This window comes from Gopherus flavomarginatus, chromosome 8 (assembly GCF_025201925.1).
Source record: "Gopherus flavomarginatus isolate rGopFla2 chromosome 8, rGopFla2.mat.asm, whole genome shotgun sequence".
NCBI classification, from domain to species: Eukaryota; Metazoa; Chordata; order Testudines; family Testudinidae; genus Gopherus; species Gopherus flavomarginatus.
The window spans coordinates 22513694-22539180 of NC_066624.1; the positions used below are offsets into that span (position 1 = coordinate 22513694).

Here is a 25487-nt window from a genome sequence, read left to right on the forward strand (position 1 = left end):
CCTCACAGAGACAATATGAGGGGAAACTCCACACAAGATTAATCTTGTGGTTAATTCCTCTTCCCCCCATCCCAACCCTCCTGTTTTTCCTCCAACATCTTTCACCATCTCTTTTTTCTACCTCTCCCTTACCTTACCTTTCTTCTCTCTCTCTCTCTTTCCCTTCGTCTGTATTATGCACATAGGCCTACTTTTGGGAGGAATTAGTGTAAATAACATGTTAACATCAGTCCATAGTTAAATACAGGAAAAGAGTATCACAAAGTTACATAGTGGCCATTATTTTCCATCCCAGCAGCCTCTGCCAGACGGACAAGGGACATTTTGTAAGTGATTTACTTGCAGGCCTGAATCACAGTATTTGGACTCATTGACTGAGGGAGACCCTGACAATTCTATGCAAATTAAGAATCAGGTTGCTCACAGCACCACAGGTGTCAGGCCTTCTGAATTATTGTTGGCCACAAAGACCAGATATCCCTAAGATTATCCCATATGTGCTTTTACAAAGATGAGCCTGATCCAATCCAGAGTTGGAAACCTGCCCTCCTCTCCCATCCCGCCCCCCAATTTTGGGAAAATTTTGATCCAGACCTGAATTTTGCACTTTAGGCCAATCAGCAGCTTTCAAATACAGGGAGATTTAAGATCTAAGTACTACTGTGCTGCTGAGCCATTGCTGGAAGAGGAGATAGAATGGGTCAGTCCATCATTGCCTGTTGAGGACCAGTGTGCATGTAATAGTTGGTGAGGGGAAAAAAAGAGGGAAAAGAAACCTCAGTTGCTTTTAGTCTCCCAGGGGAGCTTTCCCATGGATATTCACAGCAGTCCATATCTCATATCTCAGCCAGTTCCCTGAGGACCATAGTTCTGAAGGTTAATACATGGTTCTCATAATAAGTATCAGATTTCTATATTTAAAGTAACAGATACTTTCTAGGTTGAATTGTGTTCTGATCTCCACAGATTAAAAAAAAATGTGATCATTAGCACAGGACCTAGTCACTAACATTCAAAAGTAGATCGCTAAGGACATCATGTGACTGCTTAAATTTCTGCAGTAAGTCTATCTAGTCAGTGGCCTCTTGATGAATCTAAGTAAATCATATCATGTGGGTAATAATAGTTTCAAATGAAAGTAATAGCAGAAAACCACCATTCAAGACTTCTGTCTTGGGATTGGAGGGCAGATGGGGTGCAGGGGAGAATGACTGATGAAATCATAACCAAAACCTCTCACTCAGAACTCAAACTTCTCCATATTTGCTAATACCTCTTCACTCCCACATCTGCCCAAGATCAGAATGACCTTTTCCCCCCATAATGCCTCTAGCCCAACAGGGCTGAAAAAAACCTCTCTTTCAATTTTGCAGAAGGCCAGTTCTTCTTGCAAGCTCACAGATGACCTGATGATTCCTCAAGGTCATTGCCCCATCTCTCTTTTGCCTTGCCCATTTCAAAGATGAAGAATCATTTTGAATTCCAAGTTGATGATCCGAATGGGAACATTTTCGAAGCAGTTTCAATTTTTTTCCCCTTCATCTCTGCAAACTTCAAGGGCTTTAGGAGGATTTCTGATTTAAAATATTTTTCTCAAGAATACTAATAATGTTAAATAGGTCCTGGTTGAATCATAAATTACTACCTTCCATGATCCTTTTAGGCTTTGTACAAAGCTACCTTTGAAAATATATTTACCTTTAATGGAGTTCATCTGTGGTTCTCTCATGCTCATCCTGTGCCCGTGACAATGAAGAATTCTGTTTAAAGCAAGGAAAGATCAGATTAAATATACAGTGAAGTTATCAGATCAGGGCTAGTGGCAAAACCTGAATCAAAGAGAAAATATTCTAATAGAAACAAATCTTAAAACTCTGTGGATCAACAGCCTGGATGCTAATTATTGCTTCCAGCTTACTTAAGAAATTGTGAAAGACTGTGCTTTGTTTTGTAGCCACAACCACTCATTTCTAGCTGTGATCCGATCAGCTCTCATAGCTATGGGATGTGAGACCTATGGAAAATACCTAAATGCTGGAGGGTTTTTGTTTGTTTGTTTTTTTGCAGGTGGCTTTCTTTCCTCTGAATCAGTATTGAACCACTGCCCCAACCATAACGTTGAGAGCACCGAGATACTAAAGATATTCTGTTTACAAAAGTGACTTTGGGTCAGATTTTTCAAAAGCTGGCCTCTAGAAGTCTTAAGCTCCTGTGAGGATCCAGGCCTAAGTCACTTTTGAAAATGTAACTTTTCAAAAGCATCTAAGTGCTTTTTTCAAAATTTTATACAAGGTCTATAAGTACATAGGAGGCATGAAAAGCTCCCAGTATAATAAATTCTCAGTCTCCAAAGGGTTAAAAAGACTGTATAGTGTACTAAGTGGCTTCCTTTTGCTGTTTAATACACTGGAACAGAACTCACCTAATCCATCCCAACAGAAAACCCATTAAAAAGAGCAACTTAATAGTCAGACCTGGGGGTTATTTTTGGAGATGATGCATCCAAGTAAAGCTGACCGCTCTGTGCCTGCCCAGCTGCTACATTATCCGATTTTCTCGGAACAGATTAGAAACACAAAATTCCTCTGGTTTGTTTGTTTTTTAAGTCACTGTTGAGCGGTAAAGGAAAAGTCTGACAGACAAAAAGACTAAGTCAAATTTGAACCTCAGGTCTGGAAGCAGATCCCTTAATTCCTCCTCAGGCCAAGCTCCGAAAGGAGCTTGCAGTTTCTTGAGAAGCGGGAATTCCTCCCCTGACTTGATAGCTTTCAAGGTGTGGTTCCAAAAGAGGTTTGTGTTCTCCTCCCCCTGTGCCTGAGGGATGGAGGAGAGGCTGTTGTCAGCGATCCTCTCAACACAACTTAGTATTTAATTATCACAGCTGATTATGTTTCAAACCTTTGCCTTCATTTGAAATGGAAAAAAAAACATAATTGTACCTCATCAGTCAATGCCAGTTGCCTGCTTTCTGCCCTCTTCCTTTCCCCCCCCCCTTCTTCAATTCAATTAAGCCTAATTAGATCACAGCAAGGCACACATCACTTATTGGTCCCAAGGGATAAATATTCAGCTGAGGGCCTATCCTCTCCCTGCTGGCCCACACATTTGAGTGATGTGAATCGTCTCAAGATCTGGTCTCAGGTGCCTCTTTTGTAACTTGCTTTTTTGATCTATTTGAGGGAAGGGTCATGTGGGTGGCTTGATTTCAATGACCTGAAAGCCTCATCATCAGAATAATACAGCACTTTTCCTCTTCCAAGCACTTTACATAGATTAGCTAATTAATCTTCACAGCTCGCCTGTGAGGTAAACAGCATCAGCCCTATCTGAGGGGGAACTAGGCCTTGAGTAGAGAGTAACCGGCCCATCACACACAGGTGGCATCAGGAGCAGAGTTGGGACTGGAATCCTCCTGACTCCCATTCCAGTGCTCAGAACAAGCCTGTCTAAGCCAAACCCTTCTCCACCTTTGGTCTTTGACCTGCACCATTTTCTTGTCTGTTCCAAGAGGATAGACAAAGCCAGTAATAAATGTCTATTCTGCAGTTTGCTTAGCAAACTGTTGGTAACTGCTTCGCTTTGGCACCAGATGCACATTCAACATAAACATTGTTTAACTGATGGCTCCTCTTTTCACGTTGCTTTCACTGCTCCTTTCATAGAATCATAGGTTAGGGTTGGAAGAGACCTCAGGAGGTCATCTAGTCCAACCCCCTGCTCAAAGCAGGACCAACACCAACTAGTTTTCCCCTCTGACATTAACCCAATTTATCAATATTCTCATTGAGAAGTCTTGAGAGACCAAGATGTGCAGGAAAATCTGGCATCTAAATTGCTTCGGTATCTACAAAAGTCGCATCAGCCATAGGCTTGTACGTCACATCCAGAGGTTGTTCTCAGGCTCCTGCCTCCATGATATGTACCAGCTGTTTTCCATGGCCAACCTACTAACTCTGTGGTTAAATATTAATCAGGACAGCAGTGGTGTGGTGGAGCTATCAGGTGCCCCTTATTTAAATTCTCCACCAAATAGAAGACCTCTTCCTTTGTTCAAGCTCATCCCCATTTTGGATACTGCAAGATTATTTATCCTCAGGGTTCATACACATTCTTTTGAAGTGAATGTTATGCCTTAGAAATGATCAAATTTCACAAGGCATCAGGAATTCTCAAAGTATTTCTGGGAGGGGAATATTCCCAGTCATCCCTATGAGGTCCTCTACCATTCCTCCCATTTCTAACAGTGCGAGCTGTGAAGATTAATTAGCTAATCTATGTAAAGTGCTTGGAAGAGGAAAAGTGCTGTATTATTCTGATGATGAGGCTTTCAGGTCATTGAAATCGAGCCACCCACATGACCCTTCCCTCAAATGGATCAAAAAAGCAAGTTACAAAGGAGGCACCTGAGACCAGATCTTGAGACGATTCACATCACTCAAATGTGTGGGCCAGCAGAGAACAGAAGGCTATACTAGAAATACACCCACTGGATTAAATCCTGGCTCCATGGAAGTCCAGTCAAATTCCCATTGATTTCAATGGAGCCAGGATTTCATCCATTACGTTTATCAGCAAAAAGTGAGTTGTTTGCCAATTAGACCGAACATTTCTAACCATCAGAAGAATGAAGGACTTGAAGAGCCTTCCAAGGGGAGGGGCAAAACACATTAGCTTGTTTTAAGACTGAACTCAATAAGTTTATGGAGGGGATGGTACATGGCCCATCCATGACTGCTATTAGCAAATATCTCCAGCCATTGGGGATGCAACACTAGGTGGGGAAAGACTCAATTACTACAGAGAATTCTTTCCCAGATGTCTGGCTGGTAGGTCTTACTGATCACCTTATTTGGGGTCTGCAGGGAATTTTCCCCCAGGTCAGATTGGCAGATACCCTGTGGGGTTTTCATCTTCCTCTGCAGTGTGGGACATGGATCACTTGCTGATTTGAACTAGAATAAAATGGTGGATTCTCTGTAACTGGACGTTTTTACATCAAGCTTGGAGGACTTCAGTAACTCGGCCAGGTCTATTGCAGGAGTGGATGGGCAAGGTTCTGTGGCCTGCAATATGCAGGAGCGCAGACTATATGATCATGATAGGCCCTTCTGGCCTTAAAATCTATGAGACCAAGAGAGCTTGCCTCCCTCCTCATTTCCACGGCCAAGAACACATTTTTGTTTAAATGGAAAAACTTTAAGTGGGTTTAAACCATTCTTCCCTTCTGCAGCAAAGGTACCCTTAATACACGGAGTCTTTCTTATGCCAAGGGGAGAAATTCATGGAGTAGACCCTTAAAGTACTGGCAGAACATTCTCTTTCTCTGCTATGTCTATCCAAAGCTCACAGGGTGTTTGTACTGCTCTGCCCAGATGGCTCTTTACAATTATATGCAAATAAGTCTAGAGCCCAGGTAAAAGATGAGTGAGAATCGAATGTAACTTCATATAAATGAAAAAGCCACATTCTAAATGCAGAGATTCAAAGCAGAGAACACAGAGGAGAGATTAAATAAGGACTCATTATTCCTGAACTCACGAGGCTCATCATTAAGAGTGCTGCTTTCCTACAGTTACCAGAATAAATGGTATTTTTAAGGACTGGTCATCCTGTTATTTTCCCCACTGCCTCTCATTAAGTGTAAATATTGCTGATCTACATGAAGCTGGGAATATTTTGATTTCTACATGCATTAAAGTTTTCAACTGGTTAAGACACCCACTTGAGGGCAACGTGGCATGGACAAAGAAAGAACAGATGGTGGGTTAGCGGAGCATCTGCTAATCTAATACTGAGCAGTTTTACCTGTAACCAATCATTGTGCACATCTGTTGGTCCCTGATCAAAAAGTCAACTGCCATGATAAATCTCGTTTGCATCTTAAATAAATAAGGATCATATCTGGGCCTGACACTCAAATTCTCTAAGGAGCAAGCTGCTCCAACCAGTATGTGATTGCTAGATAAAGAGGCAAACACTATTGCAGCAGGGACCCTGGGATTGTCTTAAAGGTCCCTTGCCAATTTTGTTTACATCTGGTGCAAACTGACAAGTGAATAATTCCGTTCAGTGGAAAGCCAAAGAGAGAAAAGATAAAGGACACCCCAATCTTCAACTGTTCAAGAAGTGTTTAAAAAAAAAAAAAGCATAATTTTCAGTGCTACAGAAATGGACATTGTTTCTCTAAGGAGCTTCTGGATAGAGAAAGAGAAGCATTATTAATAGCAGAGATTAAAAGCATGCACACAGTGTAGTGACCATTCTGATCTACAATAAAGGTTGAGACTTCTCCTTAGCATAATCAATAGTCTTGAATTTCCAGTGAACGGACTCAAATGATGGGGCTTCTCAGGGTACCTGGCTTGGAAAACCATCTCGACAACTGCTCTGGAGACACTAAATGTATCAGCTTGTCATACATTACAGATAATTATGTCTCCACAAATTCAATCCCTCTCCCGTGAGATGGGGATTATTCTTTTAATTGGTTTGGTGCATTTTAAAATGATTGGCAGACTTTACAAATCCCTGTGTTACACAAGCAGCTTCCAAAACAGTATCTTGAGTTACAGGCAGGATCCCACACGAGATTTCCATCTGTGATTTTGGGGGCACTCTGGTACCCTCATATTGCTGGGCCCAGTCATGCAACTACAGCTCTGTATAACTACCTCCAATTCGAGACTGTCAGTGAGGATCAAACACCAGACTTTCTGCATCAAAAGCACAGGCCTCTACCATTTGAGCTAAACAAATTCCTTTTTCAAGTAAAAGTCTGTCCAGGACAAGGAGTGAATATCCCCAGGGCATTCTTTTTGTGGTCCTTCTGAAAGATAGCTGCAGAGTGTCAGCCAAAGCACTTGTCCCACACACCCTACCACTGCTAACATCCATACTCCACAAGTTTTATTTTTCTCCACCTGTTCCTTGCTTAGCTCTTGAAGTACAAGGCTCAACACCTCTGAGTTAGTCTTTTAATATGCTTTACTTACTGTAAAGTAAGCTATTGTCCAGCTAATAGTAAGATGGCCCCTGAACGAAATCAAGCTGATTCACATCCCTAAAGGCCTATTTCACTGTTGCCACGTGCCTTACGTTACCATTTGCAGGCTCAGGGTGTTTTAGCAAATCTTACCTTGCTAGTGAGTCTTCAAAGCTTCACCTTCGAAACACACATCATGATAAAGTGACCAGTACCAGGCAGTAACCAGTGACCAGACAGAGCAGCATGAAGCAGGAGCACAGCAATCCAGAACAGATGCTGTTCCTTTAGATAGCCCTTGAACACTGGAAGGCAAACATCATTAGCAGCAGAAATTGAATGGCTCCCCTTGCTGCCTAACCTCCATCACACAAACACACACACACCCCCACAAAGTTCAGGATTTGATGAAATAGTCCTTGTGTCTACACCTATTGAACACTAGCACTGGTAAGCTGCAGCTTCCATCAATACAGTAGAATTTTAGACACATTGAATAGCGCACTCCTGTGTGTGGAAGGAAGGTGAGGGGGGACTCTAGACTTTGCAGTGTTTTGGCCACAGCCCGGGAGAGGGGGAACAACAGACATGCAGCTATCGGACTTGTCTACACAGGGAAATCTACCAGCAGTGTAATTATACTGCTATAGGGTATTCTCATTCTGAAATAAGGATATTAGGCAGCAAATATTTTAACCAATACACAACTCATGGGTCTCAGGGTCCTTTTTGATACAAATTAAAGTGATTCTTTCAACACATTTCTTCCCTATACTGTACCTTCTAATCAGCCAAGAAAAACTAGCTGAGTACACTGAAGTGTTTGAAAGTAGCCAGAGCAAGTTGGGCTCAGGCTTTTTTATTATTAATTATTATTATTATTAATTAAAACATTCTTCCTAATCACTTTTCACTTTACTTTCAAAAGCCTTTTCCCCTTCAATTGTAATACCAGAGAAACACAGAGATCTGATTGAGCAATAAAAAACAAACCATACACACCAATGAAAAAGGGTGTTCTCTAAAAACCTGAAGTTTATTCATTAGAATTCAGTGAAAGAAACATTCATTTTAAAACACAGTAAATACATTAAAAAGTTTAATAACTAGTCATGTCAAGGACAAAAAGAGAAAACATGAAACAATTGGCTATCAAGAAAGGGGCAGGGGAGAATCTGGCTTCCTTCGCTTGGCTCAAGCTGTGCAGAACACATAAGGTTTCCAGTCTGCAAAGTACTAAAGTTATTTGTAGAAACAGGTGACTTACTTCTGCCACATGCACGAAGGGGAGATCCTATAATGCCTTAAGCAGAACTGATGGAAGTTTGGGAAAAGGTTAGTTTCTTTACAAGGGACGTGTGCCTTCCCTCTATCCCTCAATTATCCTTTTTGCCCAAGCACAATCTCATTCGTTTTCGTTCGCCAATAGAGGTGACAAAATAGGAGTGGTGGAGAAGGAGGAACAAGCAGTTTTCCATCTCAATGGAATGTCTAAGGACAAGGACTGTAGAGAAAATGCATTTCCATGAACTATCTAATAGCGGCAGGGAGATGGGGTGGATAACTGAACAGGTCTTTTCCCTTTCTAACGTCCAGAATAATACAGATCTGCAGGAAAAAATGAGCGGCACAGCCTAAATACAGCTCAGCAGACACTACAAATAACTGCATAAGACTGAATACCTTCAGAATTAAAGGGGGCGGGGGGGGGGGAAGAGAAGGGAATGTCAAAAGGAAGTGTGGGTCAAAATGTCCCAGGAATATAAGCAGCACAGCCTTCCACCCAATCTGCATTTCAGTAACAGACGCAAAAACCCATAAAAGAAACAAAACAAAAACCACGCACACAATAATGTAAAGGAACACTGTAAGGTTAAGAGTCATTTAATTAAAGACACACAAACTCCATGCACAGTGAAGTATCTCCACCTGCATTGCCATCACTTTCAAATTTAAAACAAAACTCTACGTTCAGCTTTAATAATTTAGCTTTCCACCATTTCATTTGCTTTTTGCTCAGCAATGAACATAAGTTTGTCAATTCACTTCCTGCTCCTAGCCCATTTCATTTTCTGGGCCTCATACTCCATGCCACTGTGCTTAGGTTGCAAATCCTGCAAGGTGAGGGGGAACGGGCAGGAGGGGTTGGAACCTACTTGAAATCAAGAGAAAATCAAACTTTGAATTGAAGGTTTAAAAAAAAAAATAAAAAAAAAATCCCCAAGCACATTCACAATGAAATTTCAGGCCTTTGCTGACTTGCAATGTTCCTTTAAACCATGATCAGCCACTAGGTGAACAATAGGGCCCTTAAAATTAGTGTCATAGTTGCCAGATTTCCCTGGACAATGCTGAGCAGCAGCCAGGGTTCTGGTGACGGCTGAGGAACGAACCTGCTGGTGGGGCTGAGGAGGCAGGAGAGTTAGGAAGAGGCAGGAGCTAGGGTGAGGCAGCTGACTAGTCCCATTTTGGCTGGAGTCCCCGTGGAGGAGCTGCTCTGTAGCATGCTGGGAACAGGTAAAGCTCCTTGCACTCCTGCTGATGGGTTGGAATTGGTGGGGGGCAGCACCCATTGCTCAGCTCAGCAGGAGGAACAGGGCCAGGGGGATGCAGTTGCCTTCTTCACTGCCTGCCCCAACAGTGACAGCCTCTTCCCCTTTGAGGAAACCTAACTGTTTGACACCCCTGCTCTCTGCCTCCCTGCTGGAGGGGAGAAGGTTGCAAAGCACAAGCAGCACTGCTACTACTGACTCAGTTAAGAGCCAGGACACCAGCTCTTCAGCATGTACATTCAAAACCCGGGACTGCCCCCAGCCAAGCCCATACTCTTGTCAGGCACAGAACAGGAACTTTGCCTTGGTTTTCCTGACCGCTTCACTGGCCAAAGCCCCAACATCTCCCCTCCCAGATGGGCAAGTCCTTAAAAGGGCAGAATTCCCTTCCAGAGCTTATTTAGGTATCAAAAATGGACCCTGCTGGATAAAGTCAAAAACATTAAACACACAAAAACCCCACCATGGTTTTCTAGCTTTAACAAACAGTCAGTGATACTTCCAGAGAGGAGACAGAGACAGTCCACAGACTGGAATTAAAAACAAAGCTAAAAACAGCACTTGACAAATGTGACATTCCTGTGTCAAAAGATCTAAGTAGTGTCCATGGAACGTGTGGATGGCAGGATGGGGGCCGGCTTCTGATCTTCAGAATTAGCCCTCAGTGTGTAGCAGAGAAGAGAGAGAGTTTCTTCATTGCACAGATGGTGGCAGCAGCAATTGCTTTTTCTTCGTCAGAACTGTAAGCCACACCATTTTAACATGATGCATGAGAAAAAGAAGAGTCCATAAAATTTCCCCTATGAATATAAAATGTAAAACTATACAAAAATAGATAAAATTGACCTCTCTCATATGTATAAAAAAATCCCAAATGCAATACAGAATTACTTGGTAGTCTGACCTGAATGTCAGTGGTTTAGACTGCATGTGCAATAGCCAGTTAACCATGTGAGGGCAAGACATTTTGTGCAAGTGCCACGTGTAATAAAGTCCTTCTGTTTTTAATGCCTTAGCAGGACAACTGGCTGCTCCGGACAGTTGATTACTGACTCAAACACCACTTTCATTAAACAACCAGGCTAAAATTTTCCAGTATGGATGCCTAACTTCCACCAGATAAAGAGATGATTGCTTGATCCTGTAACATGATGAGCACTAACTGAGAAGTCAGACCATCCTTAGTTAGGTGCCCAACAAGAAGAACCCAGATCGGAAGATTTTGGCCACGGGCCTTAATTGCAATTTTAATTTTAAATGCTGTAAGTCAAGCAGGGTGAAAGAGTCAAACCCCACACCTCCCCAAAACCCTCACAACCAGGAAAAGCTTTTTGTGGTGTCAGAGTGCCCCACTGTACAAAAAGCAGCACAAGGTGTATCATTCATTTGGTCAATTCATTAGTTTTGGATGTGTTTTTTTTTTTTTTTAATGAAACAGGTGTTTAACTTTAACTTTTTTAGAAAGCAGCTACTATGCATGCTTAGTAATCAACTGACAAACTAGGAAATTAGAAGTTAAGGATAACTCTCCATCCTTAATCTGCCCCATTTGTGTCAAGATCTATTTCTGGGGGGCCATTGGGCAGGGAGGAGAGAAATAAGGTTTGTAATAGAAACACCAGCTGTTTCAACCTTAAAATAACAGGACAGGAGAAACACCAGTAAGCTTACCCATAGCATATGCTCTGGAGCTGAATGAAATTAGCAACACGTGACTGGAGAATTTGTAGTGGGTTCCCCAAAATCTCTGCTGAAGTAAGAGAACTTGCAATTCCATTGTCAATTTAATTCCTTTCCCTACCACAAAGCTCAAAATAAGTTGGAACTTGAAGTGTGCTTCTGAAACTTTTGATTTTATTAATAAGCACTTAAGTTATTTTGTCATTTCAACGCATCAGCTTTTTTAAATTAAAAATTTATAGTGCAATTTTTTAAAAGATTATTTCTACCCGAAGTTTGATCACCATGGAAGACTGGTCCTATTTACCGCTTCATAGACAGGAATTTTAGGAGCATTGTAGATTAAACCTCATAGTGTTATGTCCCCTTCCCAGTTGTACTTTAAAAGTTTAATTAGAATATTGAAAATTCTTATTTCTTAACAGGGCAAAATACTCCAATAACCCAGCAAATTGGAACTAAAATGTTTTAGAAATATATAATTTTATCAATTTTCTCTGTTGGGAGTTCAAATCAAGTTAAGAATCTATGAAAAAATGGGGGAAAAACCTTTGGTATAAAGTCAGATTACCAAGTCCTAGCTGTATTGCCTTCACATTAGTTTATAGGAACAGTTTACAATAGGTCTTCCCATTACGTACCTACAACCAAAATGCTTATTATTAGAGACATGCATTCGTAAGTGAACATTCTTTTTAGCACTGTCACATTTATGCTTCACCAAAACTTTGGCAAAGGCTGCACCATTTAAAAACAAAAACCACAAAACAAAAATCCACACCCATAAAAGGTCTTTGGTGACATACTCAAAACAAAAACAAAAACGGAGCGTTAGAGACTTGCTCAGAGCAAGAGAAAGAGTGAATGTTACAAATACTTGTCTGTGGAGTAATGTCTTGGATCATGCTAGCAATATTCCTGAATGGCAGTAGGTAGAAATAGATCTGAGTTATGAAGTTGGGATCTGGACTCAGGCAGATCTGGCAAGTCCTAGTGGAGATTCTGATGATTAGTGCACCTAGGCCTTCATTTAGGACAGTACTTAAACATATACTTATGCCCCATTGAAGTCAAAGGGACTTGAGCACGTGCTAAATAGGGATTTATTCCTGAATCAGGAAAGGAGACTTTGCCAGTGAGTTTGGAGCCAAGAGGGCTCCCTTTGTCCATTAGCAATTAGGCTTTTCATAGGATAAAGTCAGACTTTGATACATCAGGAACATAAATTCACTGCAATGATGAATAAACTCTCAATTACTGATGGCAGGTTTCACTGTAACTCAGAGCAGAATTTGTCCCATGCAATCCTACACCCCTCAAGAGGGTTGCATGATTGCAAGGGAGAAGAAAGTAGCACAACAGGCCTACATGGTAACATTCGCACAGTGTTACCAATGCAATAATACTGAGGAATGGAGAGTTAATCCAGGTACAACGCAGAAACGGGTATTCTTGGTCCTGAGTTCTATTTTTTTTTTTTTTTTTAAGTGAACTGCCAAACATAAAGCAAGCCTGGTTTTGACCTTCGCTGCTCTATATGAATGTATAAAGACAGCATAGATTCATAGACTTTAAGGTCAGAAGGGACCATTATGATCATCTAGTCTGACCTCCTGAACAATGCAGGCCACAGAATCTCACACATCCACTCCTGTAGCAAGCCCTTAGCCTATGTCTGAGTTATTGAAGTCCTCAAATTGTAGTTTGAAGACCTCAAGCTGCAGAGACTCCTCCAGCAAGTGACTCATGCCCCATGCTGCAGAGGAAGGTGAAAAATCTTATATTCTCTTTTCCTCCGAAGCATCAGAGCCCCGCTTCTCTTTCTTTGCTGGAGGAAACACTGCAAATACAGTGACAGTGGAGAAACCTGGTTACAATTCAGATGTTTGCTAATCCATTTAGGAACATGACTCCAAACGTGTATCATAGATGGGACTTTCAGCCTGGGTATACAAAACCATTAAGCTCCAGTCTACACTACAAATTGGAAACATATTTGTAATTGGGTTATGAGATAAGAGAGTTGTAGCCTGGTTATCTGATGTGAATGAAATTTATGCACATTTCAGAATCAATATTAGCTGGAGAGAGTATGTGATAGAAAGATACATGTGGGACATCACTAGTCATATCTTCCACAGATTTCTGCCTCCTTTTGGCAAAAAAGAGGAGGACCTGATATTTCTAGTTTAAAATTTGGCAATTTTATTTTTAAACCATTGAGAAAGTCTCTCTGCATCACAAATAAAAACAAAAACCAAAAAAAACAGGAAAGGGCAATTTTTTTAGTGCACTGTAGTCCACCAGAAACCAGATTAAGTCCAAGAACATAAACCTTGACTGAGGCATGGAGAGACTCAGCAATACGCAGATAGGAGGAAGAGAGATCTATATAAGAGACTGAAATCATGTATTTAAGACTGACAAGGACAAAGAAGTTTCCTTGAGTGAAGACGTGTTCTGCTCCAATAGCCCAAAACAGGTGCTTTCAAGAGCTTTGTCAATGCAATAAGCCCTCTCTCAAGAGCGAAGTGCATCTCCACAGCTTGCTACTTCCTCCATCTTCCCTGCAAGGCATGGGAGCAAAAGGGTGGCACTACGTCCAGCTTTGTCGTTTCCTCCAGAAGGGAGAAAGAGAAATTGTGAAGCCTAATTTAGGCTGCGTTACATCCCGTATTCCAATTAACAGAATACTTTCCTCGTATGAATTTATGCAAAGAAAATAAAATTCCAAAACACAAAACTTCCTTTTGAAGAAAAGTATCAACATCTGCAACTTAACAGCTACAGGCGTGATCCAAGTTAGCTTATATTAAGGATATTAATAATGTCCCATGTCTTAAGGAGATGGGGCAAAACACATAAGAAAAATATTTCAGGTGAACATTATATATCATGAAGTTTGATCATGCCAAAGAAATAAGAAATAAGAAATAAGAAATGACATTTTATTCTTGAAGGGACACCATCAACATGTAGGTTGCTTTTTTATTGGAGGGGGTGAGGAGGGTGTTGTTTAAATAAAGTGAATTAAAAATAAAGCTGGTTGAAAAACTCCATCCCCACAACAGAAAACATCTTTTTGACCAAAATGAAAATCTATAGGAAAGTTCTCTGTTTGGCTTGAAATTTTTCTCTTTTTGAATGATGTTTGCTTTGGCGGGGAGAAAACACTATATGCAGATGCCATACTTTCTCTCTCTTTTCCACTGGGAAGGGATCTGAGGTGATGAGAGAGAGTACGGAAAACATTCCAAAATGTGCCAAAAAGGTTCACAGGAAGTAAATTGTAACAAAAACCTTTAATTCGTTTTGAATATTGCTCTAGTTGTTAAGTAGTTCCAGGTACTGCACCTGTCTCAAGTCCCCCGCCAACCTGTACTTTTACATCACTTTTTCTTGTTTTTTCCCATGTCACTGTGTGAAAGAGCAACATAAATGGGAGGAAAGGACCACACACGTGAAACTATAAATCTGAGTGTGTATCAAGTGTTGCCAAATGCACAAAGCAAACACGCTGGGAAGATATTACTTATCATCCCACTCATGCTACAGTTACAGCCATTCATTTCGTGTTAAAAACATTCAGAGTTGTGATTCTGGGCAGTTGATGGTGTTCCTTTAACTAGAGCTGCAGAAAACTAGCCTGAACTGGGAGTCTATTTCCAGGAGATTTTATTCCTACAGCAACTGCACTATGTATTGATACTCACTCTGCAGAGTTTATTATAGTCAACAGAGTGGTGGTTCACACTGACAAAAACTGGTGCCTCAAGCATCAGTCTACAAAACTAGGAGGTGGCCTACACAAAACCACAACAGAGCACCCACAGCAGTGCAGAACACCAGCAGCATTGTGAGTGACTACATACTGCACCCAACTGCAAGAGAGAAGAGTTCATCTTTGTTGGACCAATTCTAAATGAAAACCACTCATTGAAGTACACTTTCCCCCTTCCACCACCCCACCCCTCCCCTCCCTGAAAGTTAACCGTTGGATGCCCTCCCTCACCCCTCCAGTATTAGCTATTTGGCTACCGTTACATTCACTGTAGTGCTTTGACAGCTAACGGGCAGCGTGTTCCCATGTACGGGTCCCCCTTTCAGCAGGTCTGTACTGGAGCTTCCATAATGCTCAGCAAAGCAAGCGGAGGGTTTTAAGGTCTCAGTGCCATCGTGAAACTGGAGCGTTCCTTGTGTGATGCCAACAAGTTTGCACTTTGCTCTTTTGTTAGGGGACTGTGTGAAAGCGAAGCTCTGAGGTAAGTCAGCCCCTTTTTCTCCCAAAGGTAGCACGCGAGCCAGCTTTTTGGCCATATTTTCTCTAGGATACCTGTAGGAGCTAGACACCTCTTGGGACTGTCTTGTATCAGTCTGCAGAGGTAAATTGGATGGTCTGACCATGTGTCTAGGCACCTGAAGCATTAGATTACTGGCCCCAGTATCCTGGGGCAACCTGTCCGGAGCCTCCCTGGCATTGCTCCATCCAAGGGACACATAAGGGGAATTCACTTCTGATTGCTCAAATGTATCCCAGTTGCCTTCGACAACGGCAGCCCTTGCAGTCGGAGTACAGCTCCATGGTTTCTCTCCCCCTGAGGAAAGCTCGGCTTTGTACTCTACATGCTGCAACACTGGCCAGGTAAGGACCCCATCAGCTTCTCCTCCTTCGGAAGAAGACAGCTGAATGCTATCCTTGCTTCTGCTCAGCCTGGGGACAGAGTCCTTTTTGCCACTGTCCCATTTAGACCAGAGCTGACAAGGCTTAAGGCCATTCTTGGAGAGAGGCATATCTGCAAGCTCCAACTCCAAGCTCTCCGTGTCAAGCGACCTGCTCCTTCTGTTGATGGAGAGTGGTGCTGGCATGGAGGGGCTCAAGCCGTGCAGGTGCAAATGATGGGGAAGGCTGCCAACACCCCAGTTACAGCTCTGGAAAGAGTCTTGGGGATACCCCAGGAACATTCGTTCATCACATTCGGCAAAGGACTCCTTTTGCACATAGCTGTCAAAGGCCTCAAAGGATGCAGCAATGTCCTCGTCGGCATTCATCTCCAGATGCTGCTCACATTCTCCCTCACCTTCCTGCTCCACATCCACTATGTCAAAAGTGACCATGGTTGGAAGGACAGAAAGGTTCTGAGTGAAGGAAGAACCTGAATCAGAGCTACCAAGGCTTTCAGAGAGGCTGGAGAAGAGAGTGCCGCTGCTAGTGAACTCAACCAGTGCCTGAGTGAAGTTAACAGCATGCTCGGGTTCACATTCACTTTCTGTCTGGGGTTCCCTGAGGCAGTTTTCCACTCTGCTGTGGTGTTCATTTTGAAAACAGCTGTCAGGGTCATGTGTTCTGTAGCTGGGATAGGTCACGGTCACAGTTTTGGCTGGGACTAAGCTACTTAATCCCCCAAACACTGCATGATCCAAATCAGAATCAAACACAGAGTTGTTTTTCATGAGCTGAATAAGGCAATTTCCTTGGGCTTTTTGGTCATTGTAATACTTTTCTGGACACAGCGTCCCTTGAAAGTCCCTCCACTCAGGATTTTCCAGTCTCGACACTGAAATCCCAGCATCTACACTTTTGCTCAAAACTGGAGAAGCAACCTGCTCGCTACCAAGGCAACTCTGATTTTTGCCAATTAATTTGGGTGCTCTAGTATTACATTCAATGTATTGCTTATCTCTGGGACATTTCTCTTTGCTGGGGACATCCAGACGTTTTGCAGCTGGTTCCCTCTGAAGCTCCCAATACAGCAGCTGTTTCTGAATGGCAGCCAGTCTCTCTTCCTCAGTCTCCATCACTCCGCTGCTCTGCCCCATCATCTGAATAAGGTTCTTCTCGGCAGGGACAGCAAAGTCTAAGAAGCGGCTGAAGATCTCTGGGTGAGATGCTTTGCTCTCAAATAAGGGTTCGTCCCCGAGAGAGGGGCTCATCAGGGTGTCATCGGGCTCATAAAACTCATAAAGTGCATCACCGCTGTAACTGTCTCTTGGGAGACGGTCCTTCTTGATTTCCCCGAGTTCATCCTCTGGCCCTGGTGTGGCAGAGTCATAATAACCCTCATCACTATTGGGGGCAGATTCCTGCTGGTCACTGGGTGGTGTTAAGAGCTCTACATCATCCATCACACCTCCAGCGTACAGATGGGCCGCCTCCTCATGTAAGCCGCAAGTCTCCAGCTTGCTATTCACTCCCTGCAGCTTGGGACTGTTTATGGGCTGAGGCAGTTTGGTTTCATAGCGGCTGTCCACCTCGGTGGAGCCCTCCCACAGCTGCTGGAGGTACTCCTCTATCTCCTCCGGCGTGGCCATCTCCTCCCCTCCTCCCTGGTAAGTGACAAGGCATGAGCTTCTCTTGGCAGCGTCTCTACTGCGCTCCACGGAGATCGTGCTCTCAGCAATACTGTCGATTTCTGGCTCAGCAATTATGTCTCCACACCCAGTGAGGGAATCAAAACTTTTAAGGGAAGTAACATCTTCAAAGATCAAGCTGAGCTGGTCTCCGGAGTATACTGAAGGGGGGTCATTATCTGGGTAGTCAGGATGGTGTGCGTCTGGGAGGCCATCGTAGGGTGAGCTGGCACAGACAATAGTCTCTGCATCCAATTTCACATCCAGAATATCGTCTTTGCCCACAGGCACCATTGCTGCATCTCCTTCCGAGCTACTTTGAGCAGCCATGAGCCAGTCAGCGTTTTCTCCAAGGTTGGTCGTTGTGCTCAGTGAGCAGTTACCATCCAAGTTCCCTGTGCATGGTCCGGGGAGAGGGGTGCCTCTTGGACTCTCCTCCTCAGAGGCTCGCTGGGTTTCAACCCCTGCCCCTTGAGTTTTCTTGGCTTGCTCTCCATCCCCACGATCAGCAGCCCACTCCGCTTTCTCAGATTCAGCGGTTTTGTTCTTTCTGTGGCGCCGGATGCTGTTGAAAAGCCCCTTCAGCCCTTTCTTGGGTCTAGGGAAGGACAACGATTTGTCTCCATTGGGCTTTTTCTCAAAGCCCTCGGCACTCCCCAGGTGAGAGCTCTCCTGCCTGCCAAACTCAAATTTGACGCTGGCGTCTGTTGCCAAGTGAGCGCTCTGAGAGCTTGGCAGTGGGCGAGGATGCGAGTCCATCCCTCCATTCAAGGGGCTCTCCAACTGCAATCTCCCTGTCCCATCCTCATATGCAACGTCACTGATCCCATCGTGCGTCTTACTTTTACTGAGACCCTTTTTGGAGGCTCCCTTCCCTTGGCCTTTATTTTTTCCTCCAAAGAAGCTTGGGAGGGTGCATATGCTCCTCTTCCCCCCAAAGAGCTTGAAGGCAGTTTTCTTCAGCTTGCCAGGGGGTGCCTGCTCCACAGCCACGACAGAAACATCGCTCCATTCAGACAGCCGGTCACCTGCTCTGCTCTCCTCCTGCTTCCGGTCTCCTCCCTCAACTTGCCTGCAGATGACAGATGGAGAGCTGGTTCCAACGGCCTCCTCTGTACAGTACGTTTCCATGGCAGCTGTTACAGCCAGGTATATTTAGCTGGAAATAAAGATTTTGGTAGCAGAGTCTTCGTCAGGGCGTGTGGACCAAAACATCATGATTGATCTAAAGGGACAAAAGAAAGGAGACATGAGAAACCATTAATGCTTGGCTTGGAATCACTTGAGTGGGTAAAACAAGGCAAAGAGTTCGGGCACATTCATGACCACAGTTGGAACATTAGCTAGCGAAACCTCTACAACACACTCTATAGGTTAGTTCTTTTTATCGTCTCTCCTCTCACTAATGACTGGGGTTTGAACTTAATGCTGGTTGCCAGACTGCTAGTTTGTTAAGCCTCCATTTTATCCTCAAGGCAGAAGTACCACTTCCTCAATATAAACACTTCCCATACGGAGAGATAGATTTGCTTTCTCTGCCTCACTGTGGTTGTCTGAGGGCAAGTGTGTTGTGGCCACATCTCCACAGAGTACTGGGCTAAGACCCACCAAACTCACTGCACTGACTTTAGTCACCATCAACTTTCCAGTATTAGTTAGCCCCCGATTTCAGCGCCTCTCTGATTCTCCAAAACAATTCTCCAAAATATTCCCTATCGACATTTTGAGCGTAACACTTAAATACAACCAATTCAAAGAGCAAGCACTAAAATGACAGTGTTTCTCTGAATAAAGAGAGTGATTTGTATTTGCACTAGATTTCACTTGTCTTTAAACATCTTTCAGGAAAGCTAGAATTACATTCAAAACCAGTTCAGCACATAGCTCCCTGATCAGATTATCTCAGAAACACCACAGACAGAGGCTTTAATCTCATGTTGACTCGATGGGAACAAAATAAAATTATTATTTCTTTTTGGCGTTGGGACAGGGATTGGGTGCGGGGTGCGGGGGGGGGGGGAGAAGAGAGAGAATAAATCCAGTGAAAATTGTTGTGCACTGCTGGTCTTTTATGCCTGCAGTGTAGATTTTTCTGGTCTTAGGCCAGTAAAGCTTCTCTCCACCCAAGTTTAAACAAAGATCCTGTATTGGGGGGAGGGGCGAGGGGAGGAGGCAGAAAAGAAAAGAAATCATCCAGATCATGGGCCTCCTAACTCCCATGACTTGAGGGCAAATCCTGATGGTGAAGGATTTTACTTGAATCTCTTGGGGATCTGGCAGTCACTGGAGGAACAAGCAAGCAGCATTTGTATTGGCTTCCATTATTAACAAAAGCCTTAGCGTTCACCCTGCTCACTAAAATTAATGGCTAAGAAGCAGATGGGGCAGGTTGTAATTATATTAAAGTGATGGTTACTAGAATGTTACAAAACGGTGTGATACGCAGGTAGCGATTTGAAAACTGAATTCATCCTCCCCTCCCCGACAGACTGTTGCGCTGCAGAGACAGCACGTATGGTACCTAAGCATGCACAAAGAATGAAAGCAAAGGAGGGCACTTTGCCACACCATACGTGGCTCTGCACAGTCCAACTTGTGAGTTTAGTACAGTATTAGAGCTTGAGACTGGGAATTAGGAGCTATTTCTAGCTCTGCTGTTGATTTGCTGTGTGATCTGAGAAGTCAATCACTCTGTTTCTCAGTTTTACTTCCTCTGAGAAGCAGGGGGGGGGGGCGGTGGAAATACTGACCTGTCTCACTAATTTCACTGGTGTGTATAATGGACGTAGAGGTCCCTGCTATAGAAGCATTCGCTTGTGACATACACAGTACACCCACCCCAAGCTCCACTGTAGGAGATCCCTTGTTGCTTGGCAAACGTACGTTAAGTCATTAGTAAACCTGATTAAACAACGGTTATTGGGATGCACGATATTATGCTTTGGCCATCCTTCCTGTTAACTCCACCCATGCTAGGGTGTGTGCATTTACCCAAAGCAGGAAGGAGAAGGGAGGAATGAAACTTAGGGTATGCCTACACTGGCAGAGTCAGAGAGCACCGAAGGGAAACCGCTGTTGTGTGTTCACACAGTCAGCTGCCCGTGGCAAAAGTGTGTTCACTTGCAGTGCACTCTGGGCAGCTATCCCACAGAGAATCTCTTCCGCCACTAATTGTTGTGGGAAGGCGGAGGGGGTCGCATGGCACCTGGGTCCTGTCCCAATGTTCCATGATGCATTGCTTTGCATCCCAGCAATCCCCTTCCATCTGCATTTGGCACCATCTTTCAAAGGTTTTTGTACTGCACGCTCTGCCTCTTCAGTCTGCAGGAATGGATCCCGCACTGTTGACCAATATGCCACTTATTCTCACTAAACATGTCATGAATGGCAGCGGCGTTATTCCTTAAACCACAAAGGCAAGAGGAGTGCGACATTGATCTCGCCACGCATAGTAGCTACGACACAAGATTTCTTGTGGCATTCACAGAGGTGCTGATCACAGTGGCACTCTGCTTTTGGGCTTGGGAAACAAGCACTGAGTGGTGGGATCACATCGTCACATCTGGGATGATGAGCAGTGTGGCTGCAGAACTTTCAGATGAGGAAAGTCACATTCATGGGACTATGTGATGAGCTCGCCCCAGTCCTGTGGTGCAAGGACACGAGAATGAGAGCTGCCCTGTCACTGGAGAAGCATGTGGCGATTGCACTGTGGAAGCTGGCTACTCCAGACTGCTACCAATCAGTCACTAACCAGTTTGGAGTGGGAAAGTCGATGGTTGGACTCATGTTGACGGAAGCGTACAGGGCCATTAATCGCATCCTGCTCCGAAAGACCATGACTCTGGGCAACATGCATGACTTTGTCGATGGCTTTGTACAAATGGGCTTCCCTAACTGCGGAGGGGCAACAGATGGCACGAACATTTCAATTCTGGCATCAGACCACCTAGCCACCGAGTACATCAATCAGAAGGGGTATTTCTCAATGGTTCTCCAGGCACTTGTGGATCACCATGGACATTTCACAAACATTGACACAGGCTGGTCCAGAAAGGTGCATGACGCACTCATCTTTCGGAACACTGGCCTATTCAGGAAGCTGCAAGCAGGGACTTTCTTCCCGGACCAGAAGATCACTGTAGGGGAAGTTGAAATGCCCATTGTGATCCTTGGAGATCTTGCCTACCCCTTATGAAGCCATACACAGGGCACCTTAACAGCAGCGAAGAGTGGTTCAACAACAGGCTGAGCAAGTGCAGAATAAGTTGAGTGTGCTTTTGGCTGTTTAAAGGCCCGCTGGCGCTGCCTATAGGGGAGGCTGGACCTAGCCAATGACAATATTCCTATGCTTATAGCCACATGCTGTACGCTCCATAATATTTGTGAAGGGAAGAGTGTGAAAGCTTCACTCAGGGCTGGACCGCTGAGGCTCAGCACCTGGAGGCTGAATTTGAACAGCCAGAGACCAAGGCTATTAGAGGGGTGCAGCGTGGGGCCATAAGGATCAAGGATGCCTTGAGGCAGCAATTTGAAGCTGAAAGCCACTAATGTATGTTGCTATACTTGGGAGTGCAGTGCTTGTAATGCTAGGAGGTGATTGTGATTGGTGCAGACAATCCACTATGATTGTTTGCTTTCAATTAATGGAATAAAGATTGCTTTCAAACCAAAACAATTATTTTATTAAAAAAACCACCACCAGAGGAGAGAAACAAAAATAAAGAACATATCAGCACTGCGGGGAATGGGGGGAAGGGAGGGTCCCAGGAGGAGGTGGGATCCCGGGACGGTTAAAGATTTGTGTATGTCCAGGTATCATGTGCAACTTTGTGCAGTAGGTACTGTACTTCAGCAGGGCTAAATTGCAGAGGGACGGGTGTTGAGTGCAGTGGGTACTGGGAGTGCGCAGGGCTGGACTGTGATGGGGCAGGAGTGGAATGCAGAGGGTACAGACTGAAACCAGGAGGCTGATAAGAGTGTGCTGGCAGTGTCTGGGAGGTGCAAGGGAAAGAGTTTTGCGACAGCGGCTGCAAGGGAGGGCAGGTGCGGAAATGCTTGATTTGCAGTGCTAATAGCGTCTGGAGCCTGTCTGCTTGGCACTCCACAACGTTTAAGAGCTGCTCCGAGGCTTTATTCTGACGTGCTGCGTTCTCCTTTCGGCCCCTCTTCTCACTGTCCTGGCACTCCTTCAATTCTTTTTTTTGGCCACGGAGAGCATTGTGACTTCACACAGAAAGTCCTCTTTAGTTCTTAGTGGCCGCTTTCTAGTTGTGCGCAGCTGTTCAGCCAGCAATAACAAAGAGGGAGGCTGGGCTCCCCAGGCCATATCTGTGAAGCCAATATGCAACATTTTACAGAAGCAGTATTTGCAACACACAGACCACTGATTCAGTGATTTAAAACACAGCCACTAGTCACATATCTGGTCACTAACTGACTGACTCCAGGAAAGCACACAGGAGCCACAAGACCCCCAAAATGGTGAGTAACTGCAGGGGCAGGGGAAAATCAGAGTCCCAGGACTGTACTGTACACATGGCTTTTGGGGAGACCCAGCACTGTGTGGGGAGGGGGCTTATAATCATTCCTATCCCCACATTTTTCACAGGCTGTGATCATTATGGAAGATATCCCACTGCTGAGGGTGAGCAGGGAATCAAGGGAGGGTCTTCTCGAAGACTGCGGCTTCCGGCTTGGCCCTTATGCAGCTTTCCTGTGTGCAGCAATGATCCCTCCCTCCCGTGATGGTACAGTGGTACAGGAAAGTTACCCTTAATGGGGAAGAAACAAAGCAGCTCTGCCAAAGAACCTGCAGCAGCAGATTGCCCAGTATGTCCATGAGAGTTTCATGGAGATTACCGAGACAGATTCCCGTGAAGTGAGGGAGTCAATCAACAGCCTGTTCCAGTGCTCAGACTAGGCATGTGGTGGTACACGCAACAGACAGACACAGTCTGTTTTGTGCAACCCTTCTGCCCCCAACAACTCACTTCAGCAATTCCCAAAATCAAAGCCACTTACCATGGGCCTCTTCTTCTGTTTGCACTTTGCCAAGATCCGACAGCTGTGACTGGCTAGTGTCCTCCAAGGTAGAGAAGAGCTCCTGGCTGCTCTGACCTCCGAGTTGTCCTCTGCCTCTGGGTCTCCCTCCCCCTCTTCATCCAAGATTTCCTCCTCCTTGCTCGATCGACTCTCGATGGGTATGTGAGCCACCAAAGTATCCACGGTGGCCTATGCAGTGGAGGTGGGGTCGCCACCTAGTATGGCATACAGCTCTTTGTAAAACTGGCAGCTCGTGGGCACAGCACCGGAGCGGCATTTTGCTTCCAATGCCTTGTGGAAGGCATTCCACAGGTCCTTCACTTTGACACTGCACTGCAGCGTGTCCTGGTCATGGCCCCTTTCTGTCATGCATCATGAAATCTGTCTGTAAGTATCATAACTCCTACAGCTGGAGAGCAGCTGGTACTGGACAGACTCCTCTCCCCAAATGCTGAAGAGGTCCAGCAGTTAGGCATTGCTCCATGTGGGGGGTCGCCCAGTGTGTGGAGCAGGCATAGTCACCTGGAAAGATATGCTGAGACCACTGCACGAGTCACCGAGCAAACAGGAAGGAGACTTTCAAAATTCCCAAAGAATTGGGGGGGGAGGGGAAAGGAGGGGCTCACGGTTGGTCACCTGAGGGCAGGGCTACAGAGTTCAAACCAATGACAAGAGAGGCAAGAACAGGCATTGTGGGACACCTCCTGGAGGCCAATCACAGCACTGTAATCAACCAGGGTATCTACACTGGCACCACAGCACTGTAGCCCCGGCGCAGAAAGCTTTACGCCACTTGTTGGGGTGGTTTTTTTACAGCACTGCAACCGTGCAGTTGTTGCGCACTAACTGGCTTGGCAGTGTGTACACCTCAGGAATTGCAACGCAGAAAGCTGCTTTACTGTGCAGAAACTTGCCAATGTAGACAAGGCCTCAGAGAGTCTTTCCAAAGGTTGCAAAGAATCCTGTGGCACCTTATAGACTAACAGACGTTTTGGAGCATTAGCTTCGTGGGTGAATACCCACTTCGTCAGATGCATGTAGTGGAAATTTCCAGGGGCAGGTGTGTGTGTGTATATATATATATATATATATACACATATATAAGCAAGCTAGAGATAACGAGGTTAGTTCAATCAGGGAGGATGAGGCCCTGTTCTAGCAGTTGAGGTGTGAAAACCAAGGGAGGAGAAACTGGTTTTGTAGTTGGCAACCATTCACAGTCTTTGTTTAATCCTGAGCTGATGGTGTCAAATTTGCAGATGAACTGAAGCTCAGCAGTTTCTCTTTGAAGTCTGGTCCTGAAGTTTTTTTGCTGCAGGATGGCCACCTTAAGGTCTGCTATAGTGTGGCCAGGGAGGTTGAAGTGTTCTCCTACAGGTTTTTGTATATTGCCATCCCTAATATCTGATTTGTGTCCATTTATCCTTTTCCGTAGAGACTGTCCAGTTTGGCCGATGTACATAGCAGAGGGGCATTGCTGGCATATGATGGCGTATATTACATTGGTGGACGTGCAGGTGAATGAACCGGTGAACACTTCAACCTCCCTGGCCACACTATAGCAGACCTTAAGGTGGCCATCCTGCAGCAAAAAAACTTCAGGACCAGACTTCAAAGAGAAACTGCTGAGCTTCAGTTCATCTGCAAATTTGACACCATCAGCTCAAGATTAAATAAAGACTGTGAATAGCTTGCCAATTACAAAACAAGTTTCTCCTCCCTTGGTTTTCACACCTCAACTGCTAGAACAGGGCCTCATCCTCCCTGATTGAACTACCTCATTATCTCTAGCTTGCTTATATATGTGTATATATATATATATATATATATATACACACACACACACCTGCCCCTGGAAATTTCCACTACATGCATCTGAT

General features: G+C 44.5%; 1 protein-coding gene and 1 long non-coding RNA gene across 4 annotated transcripts in view; both read right to left on the bottom strand.

The window, feature by feature from the left end:
• Positions 1-25487, bottom strand: part of LOC127056585 (myotubularin-related protein 8) — a 177859-nt gene that overhangs the window by 57436 nt on the left and 94936 nt on the right. The window contains exons 2-3 of one of the 3 annotated variants that reach the window (XM_050964612.1): positions 15253-18787; positions 1699-1760 (exon numbers count right to left, since the gene is read on the bottom strand). In XM_050964612.1, the coding sequence (XP_050820569.1) occupies positions 1701-1760; positions 15253-18693 (3501 nt within the window). In that variant the 5' untranslated portion in view covers positions 18694-18787 and the 3' untranslated portion in view covers positions 1699-1700. Of the gene's footprint in view, positions 1-1698; positions 1761-7999; positions 10275-15252; positions 18788-25487 lie in introns of those variants that run through there. The other 2 variants (XM_050964613.1, XM_050964618.1) reach the window with 2 other exon arrangements.
• LOC127056633 (uncharacterized) lies at positions 22401-24384 on the bottom strand. The gene is made up of 3 exons (XR_007775861.1): positions 23791-24384; positions 23587-23757; positions 22401-22893 (listed from the first exon to the last, which is right to left on the bottom strand). It is a non-coding gene; the product is annotated as an uncharacterized LOC127056633 (long non-coding RNA).